This window comes from Entelurus aequoreus, linkage group LG05 (assembly GCF_033978785.1).
Source record: "Entelurus aequoreus isolate RoL-2023_Sb linkage group LG05, RoL_Eaeq_v1.1, whole genome shotgun sequence".
NCBI classification, from domain to species: domain Eukaryota; kingdom Metazoa; phylum Chordata; class Actinopteri; order Syngnathiformes; family Syngnathidae; genus Entelurus; species Entelurus aequoreus.
In genome coordinates this window covers 59,722,493-59,749,035 of record NC_084735.1, presented here as the reverse complement: position 1 = coordinate 59,749,035, position 26,543 = coordinate 59,722,493, and the positions used below count along the sequence as shown (strand labels likewise).

The following is a 26,543-nucleotide window of genomic DNA, read 5'->3' as shown; positions in this document are numbered from 1 at the left end:
TTTTTGTAATCTGTTCATTGAACTTGTTGAGATCGCTTTGTACCTCATTGACATTGCTTTGTAGAGTTCATATTAACGCGTTTAAGTCAGGCTCTACTTCTGGCGAGCCTGTATTATTTTGTTGACATCGTCTTATCATGCTCATGGTTACTTAGCAGGCAAGTGAAGCCATTGGTGTTATTAACTTCGGCGGCAAGCGGCAGCTCTAACGTGTTTTTTCACGTACCTTCACACCGGCCAGAGCTGTGTCAGCCGTTCTTGTATATCACTAGTGTGGTCAGAAACGCTTAGAATGTGTCCAACTCCTTCGGTTTTTGGTTTAGCTTTGGGTTGCTAGGCAACGGCTTTGAGCTAACATTTAGCTAGTTAGCCCCGGGCTTTCGGCACCTTTGCGCTTGCTTTAGCGAATCTGTACCTCCCACTGGGCAGAGTTCAAGTCAAATATGTTAGCAAGCTATCCTTTAGCTATGATCACAATTAGTAGTCAGAAAAATACAGTTTTTAGTTAAAATGGTGGTGTCTGGAGCAGAATTATTCTAGTTTGCGTCCTTTCTCGGAAACAGGAAGTGATGCTGGTTAACAACATTATTTAACCCAGCGTGTGTTCCTATAGCGTTCCTACAGTGTGTTCCACCGTGTCCCTGCACAATGTCCCGTTAGGGTCTTCCAGGAATATTGGACAGTACATGCCATTTTGTTCTTTTACAACCACAGCAGGAGTCTGGTTTTCACATTGGCGGCAATTAGTCCAGTCTGTTCACGGTAAACGTTGGCCTATGCCAAGGCTGCCTTTTGTCAGCAGTTCTATTTATCGTTTCTAGGCACAGCCGAGGTGTTTGGTGGCTTTAGAGTCCTTGCTATTTGCAGATGTGGTCTTAATGACCATATCAAGCTGTGACTTCGGGGTTTGTTAGGGCACTTCACAGCTGTGTGTGAAACTTCTGGAATTAGACTAAGCACCTCCAAATCTGAGGCCATGGTTCTCATCTGGAAAAGTGTGGCTTGCACCCTTCGAGTTGGGAGTGAGGTCATGTCCCATTTGGAGGAGTCAAGTATCTCGGGATCTTATTAATGAATGAAGGAAAACAGGACTGCCAGACTCGTCTCAGTATTTGCAGTAATTTGGTTGCTGCACCAGACCATTATTTGCCCGAAAGCAAAGCTCTCAATTTACTGATCGATCTACGTTCCTATCCTCACTTCTGTTCATGAGTTTTGGGTAGTGACTGAAAGAGCAAGGCTAGAGATACAGGCGGCCCAAATGAGTTTCCTCCGCAGGGTGACTGGACTCACCCTAGGAGACAGGGTGAGAAACTCAGTTATCCTGAAGGAGCTTAGAGTAGAATGCTCTTTCACATGGAGAGGAGCCAGTATCTTGTCTTGATACCACCTGGAGATGTGGAAGAAGTAGAACTAAGGCACACTGGAGAGATTATGTCTCCTAACTTGCCTGGGAACACCTCTTTGTCCCTTTGGTTGAACCAGAAGAGATGGCTGAAGACTGAAAAGTTTGGGCTTCCTACTGAGGTTCCCGCGACCCGGACTTAAGTTAGCACAAGAAAACGAATGGATAGATAGCAATAATATTAATGGATTAGATTTAAATTGTGTTATTCTAAACACTCAATGCGCTTTACAGTGGGTGAATGGATGGATAGATGTTTTCCAAATGTCAGGAACCCAACAAATGCAGTGGCCAACAACTCACCAGTTGATAGAAGGACACCTGTGGCCCCTGGTCATCAAACAGGTACCACCATGTGGCAGCAGTCACTGTTCCAAAACCCACGTATCCTAGGACATATGAAAAAAATTTAGTTTTTAAAAAAATGTTAAGATGTACTGTATTTAATCAAGGTAGATACCCTCTGTTCAGTTGTAATGAAGGAGCTGAACTATGATTTGACTTTAAAAATATTTTGCCTTAATACATAGATGCACCATAACGAGGAACGTGAAGGCCGATGGTGTCTCTCCCCACTTGCTCTGGGCAATAAAGACCATGTATGCAGGTACACGGGCCAAGGTGGGGACCCCAGGGGAGTGAGGAGTTTAACATTCTGGCTGAGGTAATACAGGTAGATACCCTAGCCCCCTTCCACTCTGTCATAGTCCTGGACTTCGCGCTCAGGCAGGCCATCAATGGGCGAAATTAGGATCTTGGCCTTACTTTAACACCAAGGACGTCAAGAGGGCACCCTGAAGTAGTCCTGACTGACCAAGATTACATATTCCTGCTCTCCAACGACATGGAGCTCTTAGACAGAGTGGAGTCGGACTGTGCCAAGGTCGGCCTTCAACTGAATGCCAAGAAAACTGAGGTGGTCAGGTATAACATCCAAGCGGAACATCAGTCTCACACAACAACAGGAGGCATTGCTCTGAAGGAAGTCAATGACTTGAAGTACCTGGGCTCATGGGTCAACTCGACAGAACAAGATCTAAATGTGAGGAAGGCACTTGCATGAAGGCCCCTGAATGGCATGGCCAGTGTATGGAACTCCAACCTCCCCCGAGAAACCAAACTTAGCTTTGTCTACAGGACGGTAGAATCTGTCCTCCTTTATGGCAGTGAATGCTGGACCCTAAAGCCAACGCTGCAGAAGGCTCTAGACGGATACTACAACAGAATGTAACATTTAGTTGTCACCATCAACAAAGGTGCACGTGTTACCAATTAGAATCTGCAAGCTGGAATATTCAAGGTGAGCAACAAAACAGCAGCCAAGAGGATGTGACTCACAGCACACTGCAAAAGACACAAGGAGCTGCCAACCAGCACACTGCTGCTGTGGGAACCAACACATGGGCATCAGTCACAAGGACGTTCCACAATAACATTTGTGGATGTACTTAAAGATGCAGGAGCGCAAAGCACCAACGAGCTGGCCCAATGTATACAGAACCAGGATGACTGGAAACGACAAAAACTCAAAAACGTCTTCAAACTGGACTTTTAAATAAACATACTTTTTTAATCAAAGTACTGTACGTGTATAATAGCTATTCATGGAAGAAGATAGGTACATTACATGTACTTCCCTTACATTAAGTCCACAAATGGTTTTTGATTTTAATAAAGTAAATACAAGTGACTGAGACGTATTTTTATAACATGAAAGCTAATTATTGTTTCTTTTTTTTGTTATCCTCTTCTTGAGCATCCTGTACTAACATTGATGAGAGCATACAAAATAAATACTACAGAATGCCTCACCTGCCATAAACCTCACAGCAAGTCACTGAAAAATGAATAGATTAAAAAAGAAAATAGATGAAAAAGTGACTTACTGAAAATAATAACAATGAATTGGATTTATATATTGCTTTTCTAGACACACAAAGCGCTTTACAGTGAGAACCAAGAACCCATCATTCATTCAGTCCACATTCACACATAATGGATGTAAGCTACAGTTCTAACCACAGCTGCCCTGGGGTAAGCTGACAGAAACATGGCTGCCAATTTACATCTGCTTCAACCACCCCCAAACATACATCCACATTCATATCCCAGTGTGGGTGGTGGCTCTGGGAGCAATGTAGGTGAAGTGTCTTGCCCAAGGACACAATGCCAGTGACAAGGATGGTCGAAGCTGTATTTGTACCAGGAAGAGCCAGGTTTTCTGGACGGCTGCTCTTCCATCTTATCCACGCCACCCAAAGGGGTAAATATGTAAATAAATGTACTTAACTAACTGGTGGAAACTCCACGTTTAAATATTGTAACCAAGGGTCTTATAAAAATAACCATTAAGGCACAGATACAAGTCAGACGATTACCTCCAATGGCCAGGTAGCGGAGGAAAAGCCACCCCGAGATGAGAGGTTCTTTTGCATTACGTGGAGGTTTATCCATAATGTCCAAATCTGGAGGGTTGAAGCCCAGGGCGGTGGCAGGCAAGCCGTCGGTCACCAGGTTGACCCACAACAACTGGACAGGTATGAGGGCCTCTGGGAGACCAAGGATGGCCGTCAAGAAGATGCTGCAGAGGAACATGAGTTGTGGTTAGGGATGGGAATCGAAAACCGGTTGTTGTTCAGAACCGGTTCCCAGTGTATCAAATCCTTGGAATCGTCGTGGTTCTCTTAACGGTTCCTCCGGGTAGTGATGACGTCATTATGGCATTGTCGAGCAGAAAAAGCGGACCATTTCACCTAAAAAGACTGCAACAGCGCTACTTACAATAATTCCAAGGTTGCTATTTCAATAAGAGGAGGACATACGAGCAATATGCTGAAACATTTGAACATACAGCATTCAATGAATGTCACGTTTTTGAGCCGCGCCGATCACATTTCAGGCAGCAGAAGTCATCTGACGTAAATACAACAGGTACAAATACCACCGATAATCTTAGCGCTATTACCTGTTCAATTGAAATAAATGCCTAATCATTCTTCTTCTTTTAGTTTTCTGGCAGGTTGCAGCCGTAATAGAAGGTGCATACCGCCTGCCTTCTCATTTAGGCCATGTCCACACGAACACGGTGAGTTTCAAAAACGATCTCCATCCACATGAGTGTAATTTCCATCCATCCATTTTCTACCGCTTGTCACTTACAGGGTCACGGGGGGTGCTGGAGCCTATCTCAGCTGCATTCGGGCGGAAGGCGGGGTACACCCTGGACAAGTCGCCACCTCATCGCAGGGCCATTACAGATAGACAGACAACATTCACACACTAGGGCCAATTTAGTGTTGCCAATCAATTTATCCCCGGGTGCATGTTTTTGGAGGTGGGAGGAAGCCGAAGTACCCGGAGGGAACCCACGCAGTCACGGGGAGAACATGCAAACTCCACACAGAAAGATCCTGAGCGCAGGATCGAACCCAGCACCTTCATATTGTGAGGCAGATGCACTAACCCCTCTTCCACCGTAATTTCAAAACGGTCTATGTCTACACACAAACACATACACATGCTGTGATGCACATTTTGTCCAATCAGAAGCCAGGAAAAAGCAGCAACAGCTGACTTGGTGGCATTACACCTCTGTTATTATAATGTTTATTTTGAAATACTAGGCGTACAATGACATGTACATAGTCTTTATAACCAGCTTGTACTTTCACAGAGAATGAATCTTTTTTTAGTTTAAAGCGCACTTACGCGACTGTGCACCAACACTCATGGATTTATAACATGTTTATTCAGCAACATGGTGTTATATTACATGTACAGTGAAGTGTACATTGTTATTAGTTTTAAATTAGTGCAAAAGTAAACCCTTTTCCACTGCTCCCCTCACCTCCCAGGGGGTGAACAAGGGGATGGGTCAAATGCAGAGGACAAATTTCACCACACCTAGTGTGTGTGACAATCATTGGTACTTTAACTTTTTTACATTTTAAGGGCTTAAATCACAGTTTTTTTCATAGTTTGGCCGGGGGTGCGACATATACTCCAGAGCGACTTATGTGTGAAATTATTAACACATTACCGTAAAATATAAAATAATATTATTTATCTCATTCGCGTAAGAGACGAAGCAAATGTCCGCAATCGTCACACACACGTCAGCAATCGTCACACACGTCAACCAATAAGAATTCGGCGGGGGCGGGTTATGGCAGAAATGCATTGTGCGTCATGGCAGAAGTGCATTGTCGGTCATGGGATGCTAACTGCTGCTACATCCATAGCTATTAAAATGGATTATTTCAACATTGGCGGTAACTTATAAAAACTGAGAAGGGCTGAACTAAAATGGCACCGAAAAGGAAATCATATACTGCAGATTACAAGCCGGACGTAGTGAAATATGCAGCAGAAAACGGCGATCGAGCAGCAGAAAGAAAGGAAACGGCGTATACCAGAGGCGACACCGGGGAGGAAGATTTCATCGGATTTAGCGATCGGGAGTGACAGATTGTTTGGTAAACGTATAGCATGTTCTATACGTTATAGGTATTTGAATGACTCTTGCCATGATGTGTTGTGTTAACATACCAGGCACGTTCTCAGTTGGTTATTTGTGCGTCATATGGCGTACACTTATTCAGCCTGTTCACTATTCTTTATTTATTTTAAATTGCCTTTCAAATGTCTATTCTTGGTGATGGATTTTATCAAATACATTTTCCCCAAAAATGCGACTTATACTCCAGTGCGACGTATTTGTTTTTTTCCTTCTTTATTGTGCATTTTCGGCCGGTGCGATGTATACTCCGGAGCGACTTATAGTCCGAAAAATATGGTAATCATTGATATAGTGATATATAACATGTGCATCCATCCATCCATCCAATGAAGTATATATTGTCTTGAACATCAGTACACTCCAACAAGGAGGATGCTACATCATGGTTTTTTTTAGTTGCTCGGTCGCTTTTTAAGAGCGTGCCCGTCTCCATCTACACAAATGGAACCAACACAAGTTAACTCAGACCTGGGCATTCTGTGGCCCGCGGGCCGCATCCGGCCCTTTGTACGTCCCTGTCCGGCCCGCGTGAGGCCAATTATAAATTACAAAATACATTTTAAAAAGTATCTATTTCGAGTGTGCAATACAACGGTGCTGCTTTTGTTTTGAAAAGCGTTATTTGTATTACTTCCGTGTGGACGTATGCTCGTGCGCGCAGCGGAAATCACAAATTACAAAATACATTTAAAAAAACATCTTTGTCGTGCGTGCAATACAACTGTGCTGCTTTTATTTTGAAAAGTGTTATATGTGCGTATGTCCTGTGAGGGAAGGCGCACAGTGACAAGTGATGCCCGGTTATCCCCGAGACGCTAAAAAGAGAAAAGTTGATGACGAATGGCGTGTTTTCAACAAGACATGGACTGCCAAGTAAAGGTAAAGCCGTTGTGCTTAATTGTGGTACACACGTTGCTGTGTTTAAAGAATATAGTGTAACGACCTGCTGAAGTAGATGTTGTCTTCTTGAGTTGCGTAAATGAGGAGTGAGGAGACGTGCGTGTGGAAGGAACGAGATAAGTTGAGCTGTGTTAGTATAGCCTGCTCAATAAAAGTTTAAAAAGAGCGTCAGACTTGGTGTGCACTTCTTCTGGACGCTACAATTGGTGTCAGAAGTAAAACTTTGCACATACTGCACTGTTTGTGTGCTACGTCATCGGGAGGTACGTGCCACGTGAGGAGCTTGCCGCAAAGAGAGAGAGAGAGAGAGACAGAGAGAGACAGAGAGAGAGAGAGAGAGAGAGAGAGAGAGAGTGTTTACAGGTGCAGCCACGCTGCTTGCCACGGGGGGAATTCCGCCCTCAATGAAGACTCCCAGGTTTGATGGCAAGGCGAACTGGGAGGCATTTCATCCCACTTCTGACACCAATTGTAGCGTCCAGAAGAAGTGCACACCAAGTCTGATGCTCTTTTTAAACTTTTATTGAGCATGCTATACTAACACAGCTCAACGTATTTCGTTCCTTCCAAAAGGAAAACCAATCCTCACTCCTCATTTCCGCAACAGCAACGCTTCCCCCTTCTTCGCCAATCACCTTACAGGCGTGCTACGTTCACAACAAAGATGATGCAGGATAAAGTGACAGAAATTGAAATTTTTGTATTGTAATATACATCAGGAAGTGTTGTGTAAGAAAGTGTTAAAAATAAAACCATCAAAAGCCATCTGCTTTTGTATAAAGATAAGTTAGGTTAAATGAAAATATTATTAGGGTCCGCACAGGACCTTTTCAAAAGGAATCCCAAAGGGAGTCCTTTTGCAATGGGACGAAAGGACCCTATTGAAATTGTAAGGTTTTATTAGGGTCCGCACAGGACCTTTTCAAAAGGAATCCCAAAGGGAGTCCTTTTGCAATGGGACGAAAGGACCCTATTGAAATTGTAAGGTTTTATTATTAGGGTCCGCACAGGACCTTTTCAAAAGGAATCCCAAAGGGAGTCCTTTTGCAATGGGACGAAAGGACCCTATTGAAATTGTAAGGTTTTATTATTATTATTCTTCTTTCTTCCGCACCGTCGCACACTACTTTGCCCCCCTTAACATGCTTCAAAACTCACCAAATTTTTTACACACATCCAAACTCGGGTACAGCACACTTTAATATAAAAACCTAACCCCAAAACACAAAATTGAGCTCTAGCGCCCCCTAGGAAAAAAAAAAAACAGACTGCCTGTAACTCCCACTAGGAAGGTCGTAGAGACATGAAACAAAAACCTGTATGTAGGTCTGCTCTAGACCTACAACTCATAATGACACATTCTCGGGCGAAAATCAACAGGAAATTGGCAATTTACCTTTTTTGACAAAAATGTACTAAAAACACTGTTTTTTACATCTTTGACCTCTAATTTGACCCCCTTAAAATACTTCAAAACTCACCAAACTTCGCACACACATTGGGACTGGTAGAAATTGCGCTCTCAAAAAAAAACCGAACCCCGAAACTCAAAATTGTGCTCTAGAGCAATTTTTTAATAAAACAGAGAAAAAACTGCTTTTTAGAGGAAAACTCAGACAAAACTGCTTGTAACTTCCGGTAGGAACGTCGTAGAGACATGAAAAAAATACCTCTATGTAGGTCTCATTTAGACCTACATTTCATACATTGACACCCTTCAGCAAAAATCAACAGGAAGTTTGTTATCTCCATTTCAAAACAACATTTTTGTACCAAACGGTCACCAAACATCAAACATTATCTCCTCTGAGCGCGTTTGTCGTTTCGGCTTCAAACTGCTACAGGAGAGAGATTGAACCCTTCTGATTAAAAGTTCTATACGGATTTTTATTTAGTGCTACCGTTTTGATTTTACGAGCCTTCAAAGACCCGCAGCACTGATGCTGCTACGGTGCCAAAAATGACAACGAAACTGCGATTAGACCTTCTTTGGCCTCAATACACACAATACCCTATAATGACAATGTGAAATGGATCCGCTGCTGTGATTTTACGCACCTTCAAAGAAAACAACCACTGTGCCGCAGCACCTAGGAAAAAAACACAGACACAACTTCCTCTAACTCCCAGTACCAATATCGTAGAGACACGAAACAAAAACCTCTATGTAGGTCTCACTCAGGACTACCACTGGACTAAAGTATTGGACACCTAGGACTAGCACCTGCCAGAAGGCGGACCCGACCAATGCTGCTTGCAGCTTTAATTATTATTATTATCTATCTTACGGTATATCAAAAATAATTTGAGCAAAATTTAATTGAAATATTGTCGGTGTGGCCCTCCAGCAGTGCTCGGGTTGCTCATGCGGCCCCCGGTAAAAATTAATTGCCCACCCCTGAGTTAACTTCATGATCTGTCGTTAAATAAGGACTAAACACATGAGTAAATGTTGCATCTTTTTTATGACACAGAGCAAACATTCTTGCTGGTCAAAGTAGTCCTATCAGGTGGAGGTTTGACAGCGATCATATCCAAAACAGCTGATTGTCTTTAGCGCCATCGGGGGCGTCGCAAAGCCCATTTTGATGTGTCTTTTTTATCAATAATGAGTGAAAATATCAGCATGTTTACATTCAAACATACAGTAAGTCCTTTAGTAGTGTGTTTAAAGCCTGCAAGGCAGTGTTGAGCTTTGAAAATGACAGCGCACAACAGTGATGTCATCATAGTACAAGTCTCTGTTTGTGTCATGTACACGCATACGCTGAGCGGAGAGTTTTGGAACTCTACACTTTGGCTAGCGTTTGCAAGTCTGCATTTTTAAGGACAAAAGTATGCGAATGCGTGTGGACAAGAGGCCGAAACGCAGAGATAAGTATGTGTTTATTAAGTATCCGTGTTCGTGTGGACATGAGCATGAAGAGATATATATTCTGACCGGTTTGGAGGCGGCAGTAATGGCTCCAGTTCACGTCTGCCGCGAGTTTTCACCGCGGCAGGGAAGAGTACCAGAAACGACGAATGTCACTGAGAAGTGACTAAGTTTGTGGTCAAAAACTTCCAACCATTTGCCACAAGGTGAATGTTCAACTGTAGTCAGAGAAAAGTTGCATGTTTTCCTCCAACCAAATTTTCACCCCGTCATTATATTATACAGGTGGAACTTATAAAATTAGAATATCGTGTCAGCAATTCAACTTCAAATGTGAAACTAATATGTGGTATTAACTAATTACATGCAAAGTGACATATGTCAAGCCTCTATTTAATACAACTTTGATTAACATGGCTTACAGTTTAAAAAACAAAACAAAAAAACCCCCCACATTTTCTGATATTCTCAATTTCAAGTTTTTATAAGCTCTAAGCAATAAACATCAACATTATATCAAAGGAAGGTTTGAAAAATCTCATGTTGCATGCCATGAGCCCATGTCATTATATTAGTTTCGCCTTGTAAATCTAAACAAACCTTTTCACTGTATATCGCACAACATTTGTCTGTCTATCATGTTGAAGGAGTGCTTATTAAGGAATTTAGTGAGTCAAACACCTCCTCCTCAAGACTACTCTGCATTACTTTATTTTTATTTTTTCAAACTTTTTGGAACGCAAGAGTAGCCGCTACAGCTAGCTAGCTGCTAAGCTAGCGCGGAGAAAGGCAGCGCCGGTCAGTAGGAAGCTACTCCCGCAGACCGCGACCACTTCCCTGAGGACAGCAGGAACTTCACTCGGTGACAGAAAACACTGTAAGTAATGGCTTCCTGCGCGTCTTGCACCATACTCACGGAGAGTTTGGCTCTGCTAGAGGGCCGTGTCCGGCAGTTAGAGCAGAGTAATGTCGTAACTTTAGATGTTGCGGACACATCTGCTAGCGTTAGCTGTAGCGAGCTAACTAGCCCAGCTTGTAGCAGTCCTAAGCGGCCTACAAGCTACGGTGTACCGGTTGAGACGCATAATAGATTTAGCTCTTTAGCTAGTCCTACACCCCAGTCTACCGGGCACCACACCTTAGTCATAGGGGACTCCATCACCCGAAACATAAAGCTTAGCAAACCAGCCACAGTAAAGTGTATCCCCGGGACCAGAGCACCTGACATTGAAGCTAATCTTAGGGAGCTAACTCGCAACAGGCCTAGTAAACACGTACGACAGGCTAATCGCACCACTAATTATGCGAATATAGTTGTACACGTTGGCTCCAATGACACTAGAATGAGACAGTCAGAGATTACAAAGAGAAACATAGCCAGGACTTGTGATCTCGCCAGAAAGATGTCCAGGCATCGAGTAATTGTCTCTGGCCCCCTGCCTGCGAGAGGCAATGATGAGAGATAAAGCAGATTAGTCTCGCTTAACAAGTGGCTGTCTATCTACTGTAGGCAACAGGGACTAACGTTTATTGATAACTGGCCCTCTTTCTGGGGCAAACCAGGCTTGCTGATGAGAGACGGCCTTCACCCTAACCAGGAAGGCGCCATCATCCTGTCTAGAAACATAGACTACTATTTAAGTCTCACTTGACTGACTACACTAGAGCAAGCCCGGTCACAGGCAATTACAATGTCTGTTAGTCCGGGTGAGGAGTCAGTTAAGCTAGAACTAGCCAGCGCCAGGCTGGATAATCCATGTACGCATAGCAATTCTCTTAGAATAATACACAATTCACATAATGTTTTTTCTGTTGTGTCTGTGTCAGAGGTGGACATGCATTCTACTGAGGTGGCAAATTATGATATGTCCAGTCTATTGCAGCACCAAGCAAACAATCGGAAAATTCCCGTCATATCAATTCCTAGATATGGTCGAAACTATTTAAAGTGCAGTACGCATAATAAACGCAACATTGTTAATATTGCCACTACGGATAATCTTAACAAAAACTCGTCAAAACAGCCCAATACCTATAATATGGGATTTTTAAACATAAGATCATTGTCTCCCAAGGCGTTATTGGTTAATGAGGTCATTAGAGACAACAATCTTAACGTCATTGGTCTTAGCGAAACCTGGCTCAAACCAGACGAATTTTTTGCGCTCAATGAGGCATCTCCTCCTAACTATACGAATGCGCATGTTGCCTGTCCTCTTAAAAGGGGAGGGGGTGTCGCACTAATATACAATGAAAATTTCAACCTTACCCCTAACCTAAATAATAAATATAAATCGTTTGAGGTGCTTACTATGAGGTCGGTCACACTGCTACCTCTCGACCTGGCTGTTATCTACCGCCCCCCTGGGCCCTATTCGGACTTTATCAGTGAATTCTCAGAGTTCGTTGCTGATCTAGTGACGCACGCCGACAATATAATCATAATGGGGGACTTTAATATCCATATGAATACCCCATCGGACCCTCAGTGCGTGGCGCTCCAAACCATAATTGATAGCTGTGGTCTTACACAAATAATACATGAACCCACGCATCGCAACGGTAATACAATAGATCTAGTGCTTGTCAGGGGTGTCACCACCTCCAAAGTTATGATACTTCCATATACTAAAGTAATGTCCGATCATTACCTTATAAAATTTGAAGTTTTGACTCATTGTCAACAAGCTAATAATAATAATAACTGCTATAGCGGCCGCAACATTAATGCTGCCACAACGATGACTCTTGCTGACCTACTGCCTTCGGTAATGGCACCATTCCCAAATTATGTCGGCTCTATTGATAACCTCACTAACAACTTTGACGATGCCTTGCGCGAAATTATTGATAGTATAGCACCGCTAAAGCAAAAAAGGGCCCCTAAAAGGCGCACCCCATGGTTTACAGAAGAAATTAGAGCTCATAAATTATCATGTAGAAAACTGGAACGCAAATGGCGCGCGACTAAACTTGAGGTTTTCCATCAAGCATGGAGTGATAGTTTAATAACTTATAAACGCATGCTTACCTTAGCTAAAGCTAAATACTACTCAAATCTCATCCGCCTCAACAAAAACGATCCTAAATTTCTGTTTAGTACAGTAGCATCGCTAACCCAACAAGGGACTCCTCCCAGTAGCTCCACCCACTCGGCAGATGATTTTATGAATTTCTTTAATAAGAAAATTGAACTCATTAGAAAGGTGATTAAAGACAACGCATCCCAGCTACAACCGGGTTCTATTAACACAAATACGACTGTATATACGACGGACACTGCCCTCCAAAATAGTCTCTATTTTTGATGAAATAACATTAGAGGAATTATTACAGCGTGTAAGTGGGATAAAACAAACAACATGTTTACTTGACCCACTTCCTGGGAAACTTATCAAGGAACTGTTTGTATTATTAGGTCCATCAGTGTTAAATATTATAAACTTATCACTTTCCTCCGGCACTGTTCCCCTAGCATTCAAAAAAGCGGTTATTCATCCTCTGCTCAAAAGACCTAACCTCGATCCTGACCTCATGGTAAACTACCGACCGGTCTCCCACCTTCCGTTTATTTCCAAAATTCTCGAAAAAATTGTTGCGCAGCAGCTAAATGAACACTTAGTGACTAACAATCTCTGTGAACCTTTTCAATCCGGTTTCAGGGCAAATCACTCTACGGAGACAGCCCTCGCAAAAATGACTAATGATCTATTGCTAACGATGGATTCTGATGCGTCATCTATGTTGCTGCTTCTTGATCTTAGCGCCGCTTTCGATACCGTCGATCATAATATTTTATTACAGCGTATCAAAACACGTATTGGTATGTCAGACTTAGCCTTGTCTTGGTTTAACTCTTATCTTACTGACAGGATGCAGTGCGTCTCCCATAACAATGTGACCTCGGACTATGTCAAGGTAACGTGCGGAGTTCCCCAGGGTTCGGTTCTTGGCCCTGCACTCTTTAGTATTTACATGCTGCCGCTGGGTGACATCATACGCAAGTACGGTGTTAGCTTTCACTGTTATGCTGATGACACTCAACTCTACATGCCCCTAAAGCTGACCAACACGCCGGACTGTAGTCAGCTGGAGGCGTGTCTTAATGAAATTAAACAATGGATGTCCGCTAACTTTTTGCAACTCAACGCTAAGAAAACGGAAATGCTGATTATCGGTCCTGCTAGACACCAACATCTATTTAATAATACCACCTTAACATTTGACAACCAAACAATTAAACAAGGCGACTCGGTAAAGAATCTGGGTATTATCTTCGACCCAACTCTCTCGTTTGAGTCACACATTAAGAGTGTTACTAAAACGGCCTTCTTTCATCTCCGTAATATCACTAAAATTCGTTCCATCTTGTCCACTAGCGACGCTGAGATCATTATTCATGCGTTCGTTACGTCTCGTCTCGATTACTGTAACGTATTATTTTCGGGTCTCCCTATGTCTAGCATTAAAAGATTACAGTTGGTACAAAATGCGGCTGCAAGGCTTTTGACAAAAACAAGAAAGTTTGATCATATTATGCCTTAACTGGCTCACTTGCACTGGCTTCCTGTGCACTTAAGATGCGACTTTAAGGTTTTACTACTTACGTATAAAATACTACACGGTTTAGCTCCAGCCTATCTCGCCGATTGTATTGTACCATATGTCCCGACAAGAAATCTGCGTTCAAAGAACTCCGGCTTATTAGTGATTCCCAGAGCCAAAAAAAAGTCTGCGGGCTATAGAGCGTTTTCTATTCGGGCTCCAGTACTCTGGAATGCTCTCCCGGTAACAGTTAGAGATGCTACCTCAGTAGAAGCATTTAAGTCCCATCTTAAAACTCATTTGTATAATCTAGCCTTTAAATAGACCCCCCTTTTTTAGACCAGTTGATCTGCCGTTTCTTTTCTTCTCTCCTCTTCTCCCCTGTCCCTTGCGAGGGGGAGTTGCATAGGATGAAGTGCTGGCTGTCCAGAGTCGGGACCCCGGGTGGACCACTAGCCTGTGCATCGGTTGGGGACATCTCTGCGCTGCTGACCCGTCTCCGCTCGGGATGGTTTCCTGTTGGCCCCGCTGTGGACTGGACTCCCGCTGATGTGTTGGATCCACTGTGGACTGGACTTTCACAATGTTATGTCAGACCCACTCGACATCCATTGCTTTCGGTCTCCCCTAGAGGGGGGGGGGTTACCCACATATGCGGTCCTCTCCAAGGTTTCTCATAGTCATTCACCGACGTCCCACTGGGGTGAATTTTTCCTTGCCCGTATGTGGGCTCTGTACCGAGGATGTCGTTGTGGCTTGTACAGCCCTTTGAGACACTTGTGATTTAGGGCTATATAAATAAACATTGATTGATTGATTATTTTCTAGGTAGATGACAAAAACTCTTAAAAGTTTTAAAAATGTTACAAAACTGTTTCATTCTTGTGTAATTTCCACATGCTATATTTTTTTAAATCCTACAGATTATTATTTTTTTTAAATCTATTTTTAATCTATTTAGTTTTTTCTATGCTATGTGCCTCTTAAGACCTCACTGTTGGCTTTTTAAATTCATGTTAGATCAAAACTAAACAAAATTTATGCTAATCCATCATATTGTTCTTTTTTTCCCATATAAGAATGGATAAGAGAACAGATAAAGAACCAAATCATTAAGCAGAATCGAAAGTAGAATCGGAACCGGAAAAATCTTATCAATTCTCATCCCTAGGTTTGGGTGTCGACGTGAAGATGAGTGTGGTGTCCTAGTGTGTTCCTCACCATACCACCTCCCCCACGTTGGAAGAGATCAGATATCTGATGAACTGCTTCATGTTGTTGTAGATGGCTCTGCCCTCCTCCACAGCAGACACAATGGTGGAGAAGTTATCATCAGAAAGAACCATCTCTGATGCCGATTTGGCCACTGCTGTGCCAGAGCCCATGGCGATGCCGATTTCTGCTTTTTTCAGGGCGGGGGCGTCATTCACACCATCTCCAGTCTAGGATGTGAAAAGGTATTTATTGAACTATATAATTAATCAGTTGAACTAACGTAGACAGGTGTTCTGAATATTTTTATTGTGAGAGAGTGCATAATACACATCAAATTCACATTCTAACACTTTTACATTATTCAATCATTCCACCTTCCTCATCTTCCCATCGTTAAAACCCACACTTCTGAGACAGGGAGCAGCCGAGAGGATCGGCCATGACAGCTTTTGATAGCTGGGTCTTCGATCGCAGCTTCAGAGGTGGACTGAATCATGTCACGCTTCACCGACCTCTTGTCAGCTCATTCATAATTCATAATTCATAAATGGAGGAAAAATAAAAAGCACTTCTCTACCTTGCAACAGTCAAGAAGTCTATTGCTAAATAAAAACAAAAATGTAGCTTTTAAAACCTTCGACTTTGGCCAAAATGATGAACATGTGCTTCTCAACTTTTGAAAATGCACACAACTGAACTAGACAAAAGTTCTTGAGGGAAATAGTATTGTATTGTATGTAATGTATAATATAAATTGTGATGCATATTATATGTGATGTAAAATAAATAATATATGCGATGTAAAATATTTCATGTACAGTTTATTATGTTATGTATAGTATAGTATGTAATGTATAGTATATTATGTGATGTATCGAATAGTATGTGGCGTATAGTATAGTATGTGTTGTATAGTATAATATGAGATGTATAGTGTGGTATGTAATCCATCCATCCATCTTCTTCCGCTTATCCGCTGAGCCTAAGCAGAGAAGCCCAGACGTCCCTCTCCCCAGTTACTTCGTCCAGCTCTTTCCGGGGGATCCTGAGGCGTTCCCTTAGTCTCTCTACCATGTCCTGGGTCTTCCCTGTGGTCTCCTTCGGGTCAAACTAAACAACTCCCTAGGGAGATGTTCAGGGGGGTATTCTGACCAGATGCCTGAACCACATTATCTGGCTCCTCTCGATATGGAGGAGCAGCGGCTTTACTCTGAGCTCCCCTCGAATAACAGAGCTTCTCACTCTATCTCTGAGGGAAAACCCTGCCACACGACTGAGGAAATAAATTTTGGCCGCTTGTACTTGTGATCTTTTCCTTTCGGTCATAACCCAAAGCTCATGATCATTGGTGTGGATAGGGACGTAGATTGACAGGTAAATGGAGAGCTTTGCCTTCCGGCTTAGCTTTTTCACGACGATGGACCAATGCAAGGTCCGCATCACTGCAGACGCCGCACCGATTGGCCTGTCGATCTCACTATCCACAGCAAAAGCCTAATCTTGCAGCCACCAAACCTGATCCCCTCAACGCTCTAACTTTGCCTAGAAATTCTGTCCGCAAAACTTGTGAACAGAATCAATGACAAAGGGCAGCCCTGGCGGAGTCCAACCCTCACTGGAAACGGGTCCGACTTACAATGCAGACCAAGCTCTGACACTGATCATACAGGTAGCGGACCAACATAATCAGGCGGTCCGACGCCCACACTTTCCGAGCACTCTCCATAGGATTTACCGAGGGATACGGCCGAATGCCGTCTCCAAGTCAACAAAGCACAAGTAGACTGGTTTGGCAAACTCCCATGCACCCTCAAGGACCCTGCCGAGAGTATAGAGTTGGTCCACAGTTCCACGACCAGGACGAAAATCACACTGTTCCTCCTGAATCTGACGTTCGACTATCCGGCGTTGCCTCCTCTCTCATACACCTGAACGGACCTTACCAGGAAGGCTGAGGAGTGTGATCTCACGATAGTTTGAACACACTATACGGTTCCCCTTTTTAAATAGAGGAACCACCAGCTTAGTCTGCCAATCCAGAGGCACCGCCCCCGATGACCACGCAATGCTGCAGAGTCTTGTCAACCACGGCAGACCCACTTTATAAATAATAAATAAATGATAAATGGGTTGTACTTGTATAGCGCTTTTCTACCTTCAAGGTACTCAAAGCGCTTTGACAGTATTTCCACATTCACCCATTCACACACACACTGATGGCGGGAGCTGCCATGCAAGGCGCTAACCAGCAGCCATCAGGAGCAAGGGTGAAGTGTCTTGCCCAAGGACACAACGGACGTGACTAGGGTGGTAGAAGGTGGGGATTGAACCCCGGTTACCAGCAACCCTCCGATTGCTGGTACGGCCACTCTACCAACTTCGCCACGCCGTTTAACCAGAGCCTTAAGGAACTCCGGGCGGATCGCATCCACCCACATGGCCCGGCCACCAAGGAACTTTTTAACCACCTCGGCAACCTCAGCCCCAGAAATAGGAGAGCCCACCACAGGCACATCTTCCTCATTGGAAAGCGTGTAGTTGGAATTGAGGAGGTCTTTGAAGTATTCCTTCCACCGATCCACAACATCCCCAGTTGATGACACCGTTCCCACGACACCGTCCTCACTATACACTGTGTTGACAGTGTACTGTTTCCCCATCCTGAGGCGGCGGATGATGGTCCAGAACCGCTTCAAAGCTATCCGGAAGTCGTTCTCCATGGCTTCTCCAAACTCCTCCCATGTCTGAGTTTTTGCTTATGCAACCGTCGGTGCCTGTCCGCTGCCTCCGGAGTCCCATAAGCTAAAAGAAACCGATGGGGACTTCTTTTTCAGCTGGACGGCATCCCTCACCTGCACAAACTTCAGTTGATTTTTGATTACTATTTATTATAACTATGTGTGCTGTCTCAGAGTAATCTGTGATCATGTTTACACAGCTGTTTTTACACGTATTCTGCAATCGCAATTAGGGATGTCTGATAATGGCTTTTTTGCCGATATCCGATATTCCGATATTGTCTAACTCTTAATTACCGATACCGATATCAACCGATACCGATATATACAGTCGTGGAATTAACACATTATTATGCCTAATTTGGACAACCAGGTATGGTGAAGATAAGGTCCTTTTTTAAATAAAAAAATAATAAAATAAATAAATTAAAAACATTTTCTTGAACAAAAAAGAAAGTAAAACAATATAAAAACAGTTACATAGAAACTAATAATTAATGAAAATGTGTAAAATTAACTGTTAAAGGTTAGTACTATTAGTGGACCAGCAGCACGCACAATCATGTGTGCTTATGGACTGTATCCCTTGCAGACTGTATTGATATATATTGATACATAATGTAGGAACCAGAATACTAATAACAGAAAGAAACAACCCTTATGTGTGAATGAATGTAAATGGGGGAGGGAGTTTTTTTGGTTTGGTGCACTAATTGTAAGTGTATCTTGTGTTTTTTATGTTGATTTAATAAAAAAATAAAAAATTTAAAAAACGATACCGATAATAAAAAAACCATACCGATAATTTCCGATATTACATTTTAAAGCATTTATCGTCCGATAATATCGGCACACCGATATTATCGGACATCTCTAATCGCAATGCTTTAAGTCAGCATATTAATATTATACCGAATTGAAAAGGGAAGTTTGTCAAACAGGTAAAAATACAGTAACACCTGCGGTAAAGCCTTACTTTCCAGGGTATTCGCCGATACGCTGTTAAATGGATGTGCACACGCGAGCGCGCACACACAGAGACTCGCATACACAAATACACAGACTATGACGCTTTTTTTCGTCACACAGCAGAGCATTGATTGTGACATAAAAACAATCATCTGTACATAAATAACACTTCAGTTTGCGTTGATGTTTGCTATAACAGACTGAACAACACATAACTTTAACTACTTCAACTTTAACAACCTCGCCCCCACATCAGACACATGACGACAATGCAATATAAAATATAAAAGATATACAGTTGAATAATAAGAGTATGTGAAAGTTTGATTCCTACCTCCTTAAAGTTTTGTAATCAATCAGCTAATATGCGCCAAACATGGGGTGTTGGAGTGTGGAGTGTTTTGCACATCACCCAGTAATGGATTTTATATATTGTAATTTGAAATTATATATAGTGCATGAACATGTTTTATAATGTCCACAAAGTTCAATGAGCAGTAGGTGGTAAGTGCGACCATATGTGAAATTAATCTGTTCGTTATATAGTTAATTTATACCATGAGTGGAAAAAGTTGTTTGGATTGGGTCATTTAAATTGATGCTGTGCAATTAATATGGGGAACAAACTTTAGGTACAAACACTACACGGGCCAATTTATTGTTAAACTTATGATGTCTAACTCCAGTTTTTTTTTCCAAAAAGGGTGGGTACTTCCACCTGCTTTTTGGCAAATAAGCACAAACCACAGTCAGGACCCTTCCTCCCACCCGGAGGAAGAAGGAGACTACCCTTTTGTCAACATAGTTTAACTCCAACGTACAAGCTCTAAACTGGAGGGCAACAAGTATTGCCACCATTGCCGGTCGACTCTCACTGCTTTCAACGCCATAGTGGAATTAGGTCCAACCCCTCTTGAAAAAACTGGTTGCAAAGTCCTTGCTATGCGTTGAGGTGAGTCCGACTTTATTTAGCCTGAACTTATCAACCTTGCACAAAAGCGCAGGTTCCTTCCTCCCCAAAGAAGTGATATCGCACGTATCAAGAGCTGAATTCTGCAGTTGAGGATAGGACGGCCAATATCTCTGCTTGTGGTGTACATTAATTTACGTGATATATGGTAATGTTCTTCATTATCCTCACCATGGCAGTAATTTCATCGAAGGACTGCAGGTATCCCACAATCTTTGACTTGTGAGCTGGTTCCACACGTGCAAAACATCTCGCATGTTTGACGGCTTCTTTCTGGGCATCTGGTGAGAGATCATCAAACTCGCGGCCGGTGTAGGCCTTCCCTTTCACGTCCTCCTCCTCACCAAAGATGCCGATGCGTCTGCAGATGGCCACCGCTGTACCTTTGTTGTCCCCTGTGATCATGATGACACGGATACCTGCCTTGTTGCACAGTATCACCGAGCCTGTGACCTCCTTCCTGGGTGGGTCCAGCATACCCACGCATCCAATGAATGTGAGGCCCAGCTGAGTGGAGACAACATGGGAAGATGATGAGTATAAACACACAGTAGTAGTATGCAGTGGTGACTCAGCAACACACAAATATGGGGCAATGCTCCTGCAGATGGCACAGTTATGATTGAGACCTACAAACCAACTAACTGAGATATAGAATCCAAGTAATCGCATCAATGTGCATTCCTACTTCTAACGGCTAATAGTTTGAAAGTTTTGTAATGTCTAATAATTGTGTTGTGTGCTGGAAATACTAGTAAGTGTTAACTTATCTGTTCTGCCATTTATCTTACACAAATAAATCTCTCTTTAATTAACAATAAAGAAAATATGCTGAAGTTGTGTCAAACTACAGATACCTACCTCATACTCTATAAACTTGCTGGAATTCTCCAAGGCCATTTGTTCTTTAAGTGGTGGGTTGTCATGTGTGGCCAGGGCCAGGCAGCGCAGGGTGTCCCGCCCCGTGCTCCACTCACGGACCTTCAATAGGAGCTGGTCACGTAAGGCTGATGTCAGTGCCACCTTCCCAGTTCCCACCCGCAGGTATTGACAACGTTCGAGCACGCTCTCTGGAGCACCCTGGTGGACAAGACAGTAATTGACTCAACAGGAAAATACCAAAAAGACGTTAATACAGCATTTGAAATGACAAAATCTGTAATGGTATTATTCAAACATGCCTTAATGAACATCTTGGTCCCTGAGCCTGCTTTGACTGGCGTGCAGTACACTGACATGGACTTGCGGTCACGAGAGAACTCCAAGGTGAACTCTTTTTTCATTAGCTGCTTGATCACCTAAAAGAAGCGCAACAGAAAAGTATCAGCAATGACCAACATAATACTGAAAAATAGCAGGTACTAATAGTAAGTGTATTGCAGGTGATTTACAAAAGACTGTACAAAAGTACAAAACTGGTGAAGCCCATCCTATTTAAATGAAGATTGTGTGTGTACTACCATGGAAGTACTCATTTACTTCATATTCATGACATCATGTGTTGTTTTGTTAGGGTTAGCACGCAACTATAATTCATTCCGCCTTTTCTGCCCTATTAAATGCTCCCCCAGAACCTACGCTTAAGCTTACCAAAAGTGCGTTCTGGGAGACGTCTGCAATAACTGTAATGGTGCTGGAATGATCCAAACACAAGAAAATGAATGTGGCAAGAGAATTTATCATATAGGAGATATATCATTTTTGGTGTCTGAAGGCTCCAAATCAGACCTTAAATTATTTAATAGCTCAAAGAAGGAATTAGTGGACAGACCGAATAGTCTATGGCCCCGTTTACACTGCACACCAAATGTAACTTTTTTGCCCTAAAGTGACATGGATCAGATTTTTTTGCTAGTCTAAACACTCCAAATCACTTAAAATCTGATGTTTTTGCATCAGATTCAGGCTACATCAGGAGGTAGTCTGAATCTGATCTTTTAAAATTTGACTTAAGGTGCCATATGTAGTAATGTGGCCAGAAATGGTACTGCAATCACGGTCAAAATTATGTAGTCCCCTCCCACTATCCATAAACAGTTTCTTTTGTTTATGCTTCTTGCAAGATGGTTTACTAAGTAATTATGCCACATTTTACTGATGTGGATTTGCCAAATGTATTTGTAAAGTTACAAAGCAATATTTTCGTCGGGACAGATTGTTGCCATTACCATGCTAAAATGTCTAGTTTGACCGCACGGACCATCATCAAAATAATTATATATAATAATATATGATATATCACATAGGCCTACTTTGATGGCAAGTCAAGGCCAACAGTAAAATGACCACCACATTTCGTTCAGCATAACTCCATATTGCATCCAACCTGACGCACTGCATTCTCTTCCATGTACGCACATCACCATCTTTCAGTGCAGAGTGCGATTCTATGAGCCAACCCACGTTATGCAAAAACCACGCTACGCATGAATCATATAGCCTACTGCCATGTCAATACACAAACTATAAAAACAACATGTAATGCATTATATTGTGCCAAACAAATACCACCCCATATGTGTTTGATGCACATACAGTAACAGAAACCACAATTAGCATATCTGCATATTGAGAATGAAATAGGCACTGACACTACCCATATTCACACAGGTTTTATTTGTCAAAAATATACTTTTCCCTGTCCATTTCCATTTATTACAAGTAGTAAGAAAACGTAAATGGCTGACTTATCCATCAAGGAAATTAGCAAGTTAGGCGTCAGATATAAAAATCTTCTCCGCCTTCAATCGTCTCCATCTTTCAAAGGCATCCCCGATACAAATCCTCGTTTTCTTCCGGGCTTTGTCATGAATAAGTTGAGAATCGTAACGACGCCTTTTTTTTTGTAACATACAGTATGTCTCTATTAAGTATCTTGTTGGTGAGAAATTGTGCTTATAGAGAAGTTTTGGAAGTTTGAAAGAGAGACAGTAATCCTATCAATATTGTAGTTACACAATAACAGCAATTTTAAGCCTCCGAGATTAGAAAATAAATGATGAGAAATTAAGTTCCAAATTAAGGTATGATATTTTAGTGTCTTATCCAATTAATCTTGAAGGTGTTGTTTAGCGTAGTAAAAACGTGAATATTTAGACCACCCTTACTGTAATTGTTCATTTGAACAGATTTCTTAATATAATTAATTTTGTTTTTCCAAATAAAGTCATCAAGTATTTTGTCTATAGTCTTACATATTTTTTGGTTAACATCTAAAGTATTAGCCGCATATGTAAGCTTAGAGATACCTTCTGCTTTGGAGAGTAATGTTCTGCCTTTTAAGAATAAATCTCTCTGCAGCCATTGGTTAAATCTTCTCTTGGTTTTTTCTACAGTTGGAGTAAAGTTCACGAACGATCTGGAAAACTGATTTTTAGTAACTATTATTCCTAGGACTATTGGAATATTACATATAGACAGATTTTCACATTTGTTCACAGCCATTAATTCACACTTATTGACATTTAAGTGGAGACCAAAAGCCATAGAAAATACACAAATCACATCCAAGGCAAGAGGAATTTGAGAAGAGTCCTTCAAAAAGAGTGTTGTGTCGTCAGCCAGTTGGCTGATAGTTATTTATCTGTCTAATATCGAAATCCCTTTTAAATGACTAGTTTTTATATGAACAAATAAAAATTGGGTGGCTAACAAAAATAGATATGGCTAACCTTGCCGTATACCACATTTTAATTCGAACCTTGGAGATGTACCAGTATTTTAATTTTATTGAGCTATTACCATGGCAGTACAAAGTCTTAATTGCTTTGCAGAAAAAGTTGCCAAAGCCAAATTTGTCAAGTGTCTTGAAGATACATTTATGTTCGATCGAATTAAAGGCTTTGTAGAAGTCCAAGAAAATAATGAAGCCTTCATCATTGATTACCTCTGGGTAATCCATTATTCGATATTATTCGAAATGTGCCTCCCTATCATAAATTTTGACTGTGTCTCGTCAATTATGTCATCCAGAACCAGTTTTAAACGTTTAGCAAAAATAAAAGTTACAATCGTATAGTCATTGTTTAGAAGGCTAATTGGACGCCAATATTAAAAATATTTGTTTGGTTTGGGTATAAGGGTAATGAGGCCTTGTGTTAAAGTTAGAGGAAGGACACCTTTATCAATACTTTCACAGAATACTTCTAGTAAGAAGGGAGCTAGCTTCTCGGAAAATATTTTATAGAACTCAGATTAATTAACCGCATATCTATTGTAGACTTTCTTGAGCTTGACTTACTAGACCAAGTAAAGGATGTCTTATCAGGACTTTTAGATCTCCAGGCATCAATTAAATCAAGCCTAATAATTTAGATTTCAGCTGACATTATTTTGAGAGCCTGGTGGCTATCTATCTGAATTGTCAAGGACAGTGTTGATATCACCTCCTACTAGTATAAAATAATTTGGAAGTTTGGCAAGTCAAAGTAGAATTCTATTTTCCACCTCACTAAATAAAATATTGTGAGGCACTGAGTTATATCCATAAATGTTAACAACTATAAAGTTAGTTTTCTGAATCTCAAAAACCTGGCAAATATAATGGCTATTTTTTATCATAGTCAAAACCCCTGTAATATTGTTTTTGAGTGTGCTAAAACTCCACCAGAATGCTGTGAGGCAAGAGAGCAATATACAAAACCCAAAACCAGTGAAGTTGGCACTTTGCTTAATTTGTAAATAAAAACAGAATACAATGATTTACTGATTTACTAGGGGACGGCGTGGCGAAGTTGGTAGAGTGGCCGTGCCAGCAATCGGAGGGTTGCTGGTTACTGGGGTTCAATCCCCACCTTCTACCATCCTAGTCACAACCGTTGTGTCCTTGGGCAAGACACTTCACCCTTGCTCCTGATGGGTGCTGGTAGCGCCTTGCATGGCAGCTCCCTCCATCAGTGTGTGAATGTGTGTGTGAATGGGTGAATGTGGAAATACTGTCAAAGCGCTTTGAGTACCTTGAAGGTAGAAAAGCGCTATACAAGTATAACCCATTTATCATTTATTATTTATTATAATCCTTTTCAACTTATATTCAATTGAATAAACTGCAGAACAATATATTTAATGTTTGAACTGAAAAACTTCTTTTTTTTTGCAAATAATCATTACCTTAGAATTTAATGGCAGCAACACATTGCAAAAAAATTGGCACAGGGGACTTTTTACCACTGTGTTACATGGCCTTTCCTTTGAACAACACTCAGTAAACGTTTGGGAACTGAGGAAACCAATTTTTGAAGCTTTTCAGGTGGAACTATTTCCCATTTTAGGCTTCATATTGCGCCACACACTTTCAAAAGGAGACAGGTCTGGACTACAGGCAGGCCAGTCTAGTACATGCACTCTTTCACTATGAAGCCACGCTGTTGTAACACGTAGCTTGGCTTAGCTCAAAGCCTGCACCCCACAGCTGTGTGGTGTGCTACAGCACATCTTCAACATGAGCCTTAGGCTGCCGAAAGTCCCCACACTGTGGAAAACCTCATGCGTGGTCCCCAACCCCAAGTGCACACGACCCAGCACGTCGAAAGACTACAGGCCGGTGGCTCTAACCTCCCATATCATGAAGACCATGGAGAGGTGGGTCCTGGAACAACTCCGCCCAACAGTCAAGCCCCACCTGGACCCACTCCAATTCGCCTACCAGCCCCGACTGGGAGTGGAGAACGCAGTCATCTACTTGCTGAACCGAGCCCACACCCACCTAGACAAGCCTGCGAGCAGTGTGAGGGTCATGTTTTTTGACTTCTCCAGTGCTTTTAATACCATACGGCCTGGACTACTGGGTGTGAAGTTGGAGACGATGCAGGTGGAGGCACCCTTGGTGTCCTGGGTTGTTGATTACCTGACTGACAGACCACAGTACGTGCGACTGCAGGACTGTGTGTGTGACAGGCTGGTCAGCAACACCGGGGCCCCGCAGGGCACAGTCCTCTCCCCCTTCACCATCTACACCACCGATTTCCACTATCAGTCAGAGTCCTGCCACCTTCAGAAGTTTTCTGATGACTCTGCGATAGTGGGGTGTATTGAGGATGATGACGATGAGGAATACAGGGCACTGGTGGAGGACTTTATCACATGGTGTGGAAAGAACCACCTCCAGCTTAATGTGACGAAGACCAAGGAGCTGGTTGTGGACCTGGGAAGGAGGAGGAGTACTCCGGCGACCCCTGTTTCCATCAGGGGGGTCGATGTGGACATGGTTGAGGATTATAAATACCTCGGTGTACACATGGACAACAAGCTGAATGGGTCAAAACACGCGGAGGCACTCTACAAGAAGGGACAGAGTTAAAAGTTGAAAAGTTAAAGTACCAATGATTGTCACACACACACTAGGTGTGGTGAAATTTGACCTCTGCATTTGACCCATCCCCTTGATCACCCCCTGGGAGGTGAGGGGA

At 42.3% G+C, this 26,543-nt stretch overlaps 1 protein-coding gene across 2 annotated transcripts in view; it reads right to left on the bottom strand.

Annotated features, from left to right (window-relative positions):
• The window catches only part of atp2a3 (ATPase sarcoplasmic/endoplasmic reticulum Ca2+ transporting 3), a 170,955-nt gene that overhangs the window by 31,551 nt on the left and 112,861 nt on the right, over window positions 1–26,543 (bottom strand). For both annotated transcript variants that reach the window (XM_062048490.1, XM_062048489.1), the window contains exons 12-17: window positions 21,318–21,434; window positions 20,998–21,216; window positions 20,308–20,643; window positions 15,466–15,686; window positions 3,784–3,986; window positions 1,709–1,794 (exon numbers count right to left, since the gene is read on the bottom strand). In XM_062048490.1, the coding sequence (XP_061904474.1) occupies window positions 1,709–1,794; window positions 3,784–3,986; window positions 15,466–15,686; window positions 20,308–20,643; window positions 20,998–21,216; window positions 21,318–21,434 (1,182 nt within the window). The remainder of the gene's footprint in view (window positions 1–1,708; window positions 1,795–3,783; window positions 3,987–15,465; window positions 15,687–20,307; window positions 20,644–20,997; window positions 21,217–21,317; window positions 21,435–26,543) is intronic.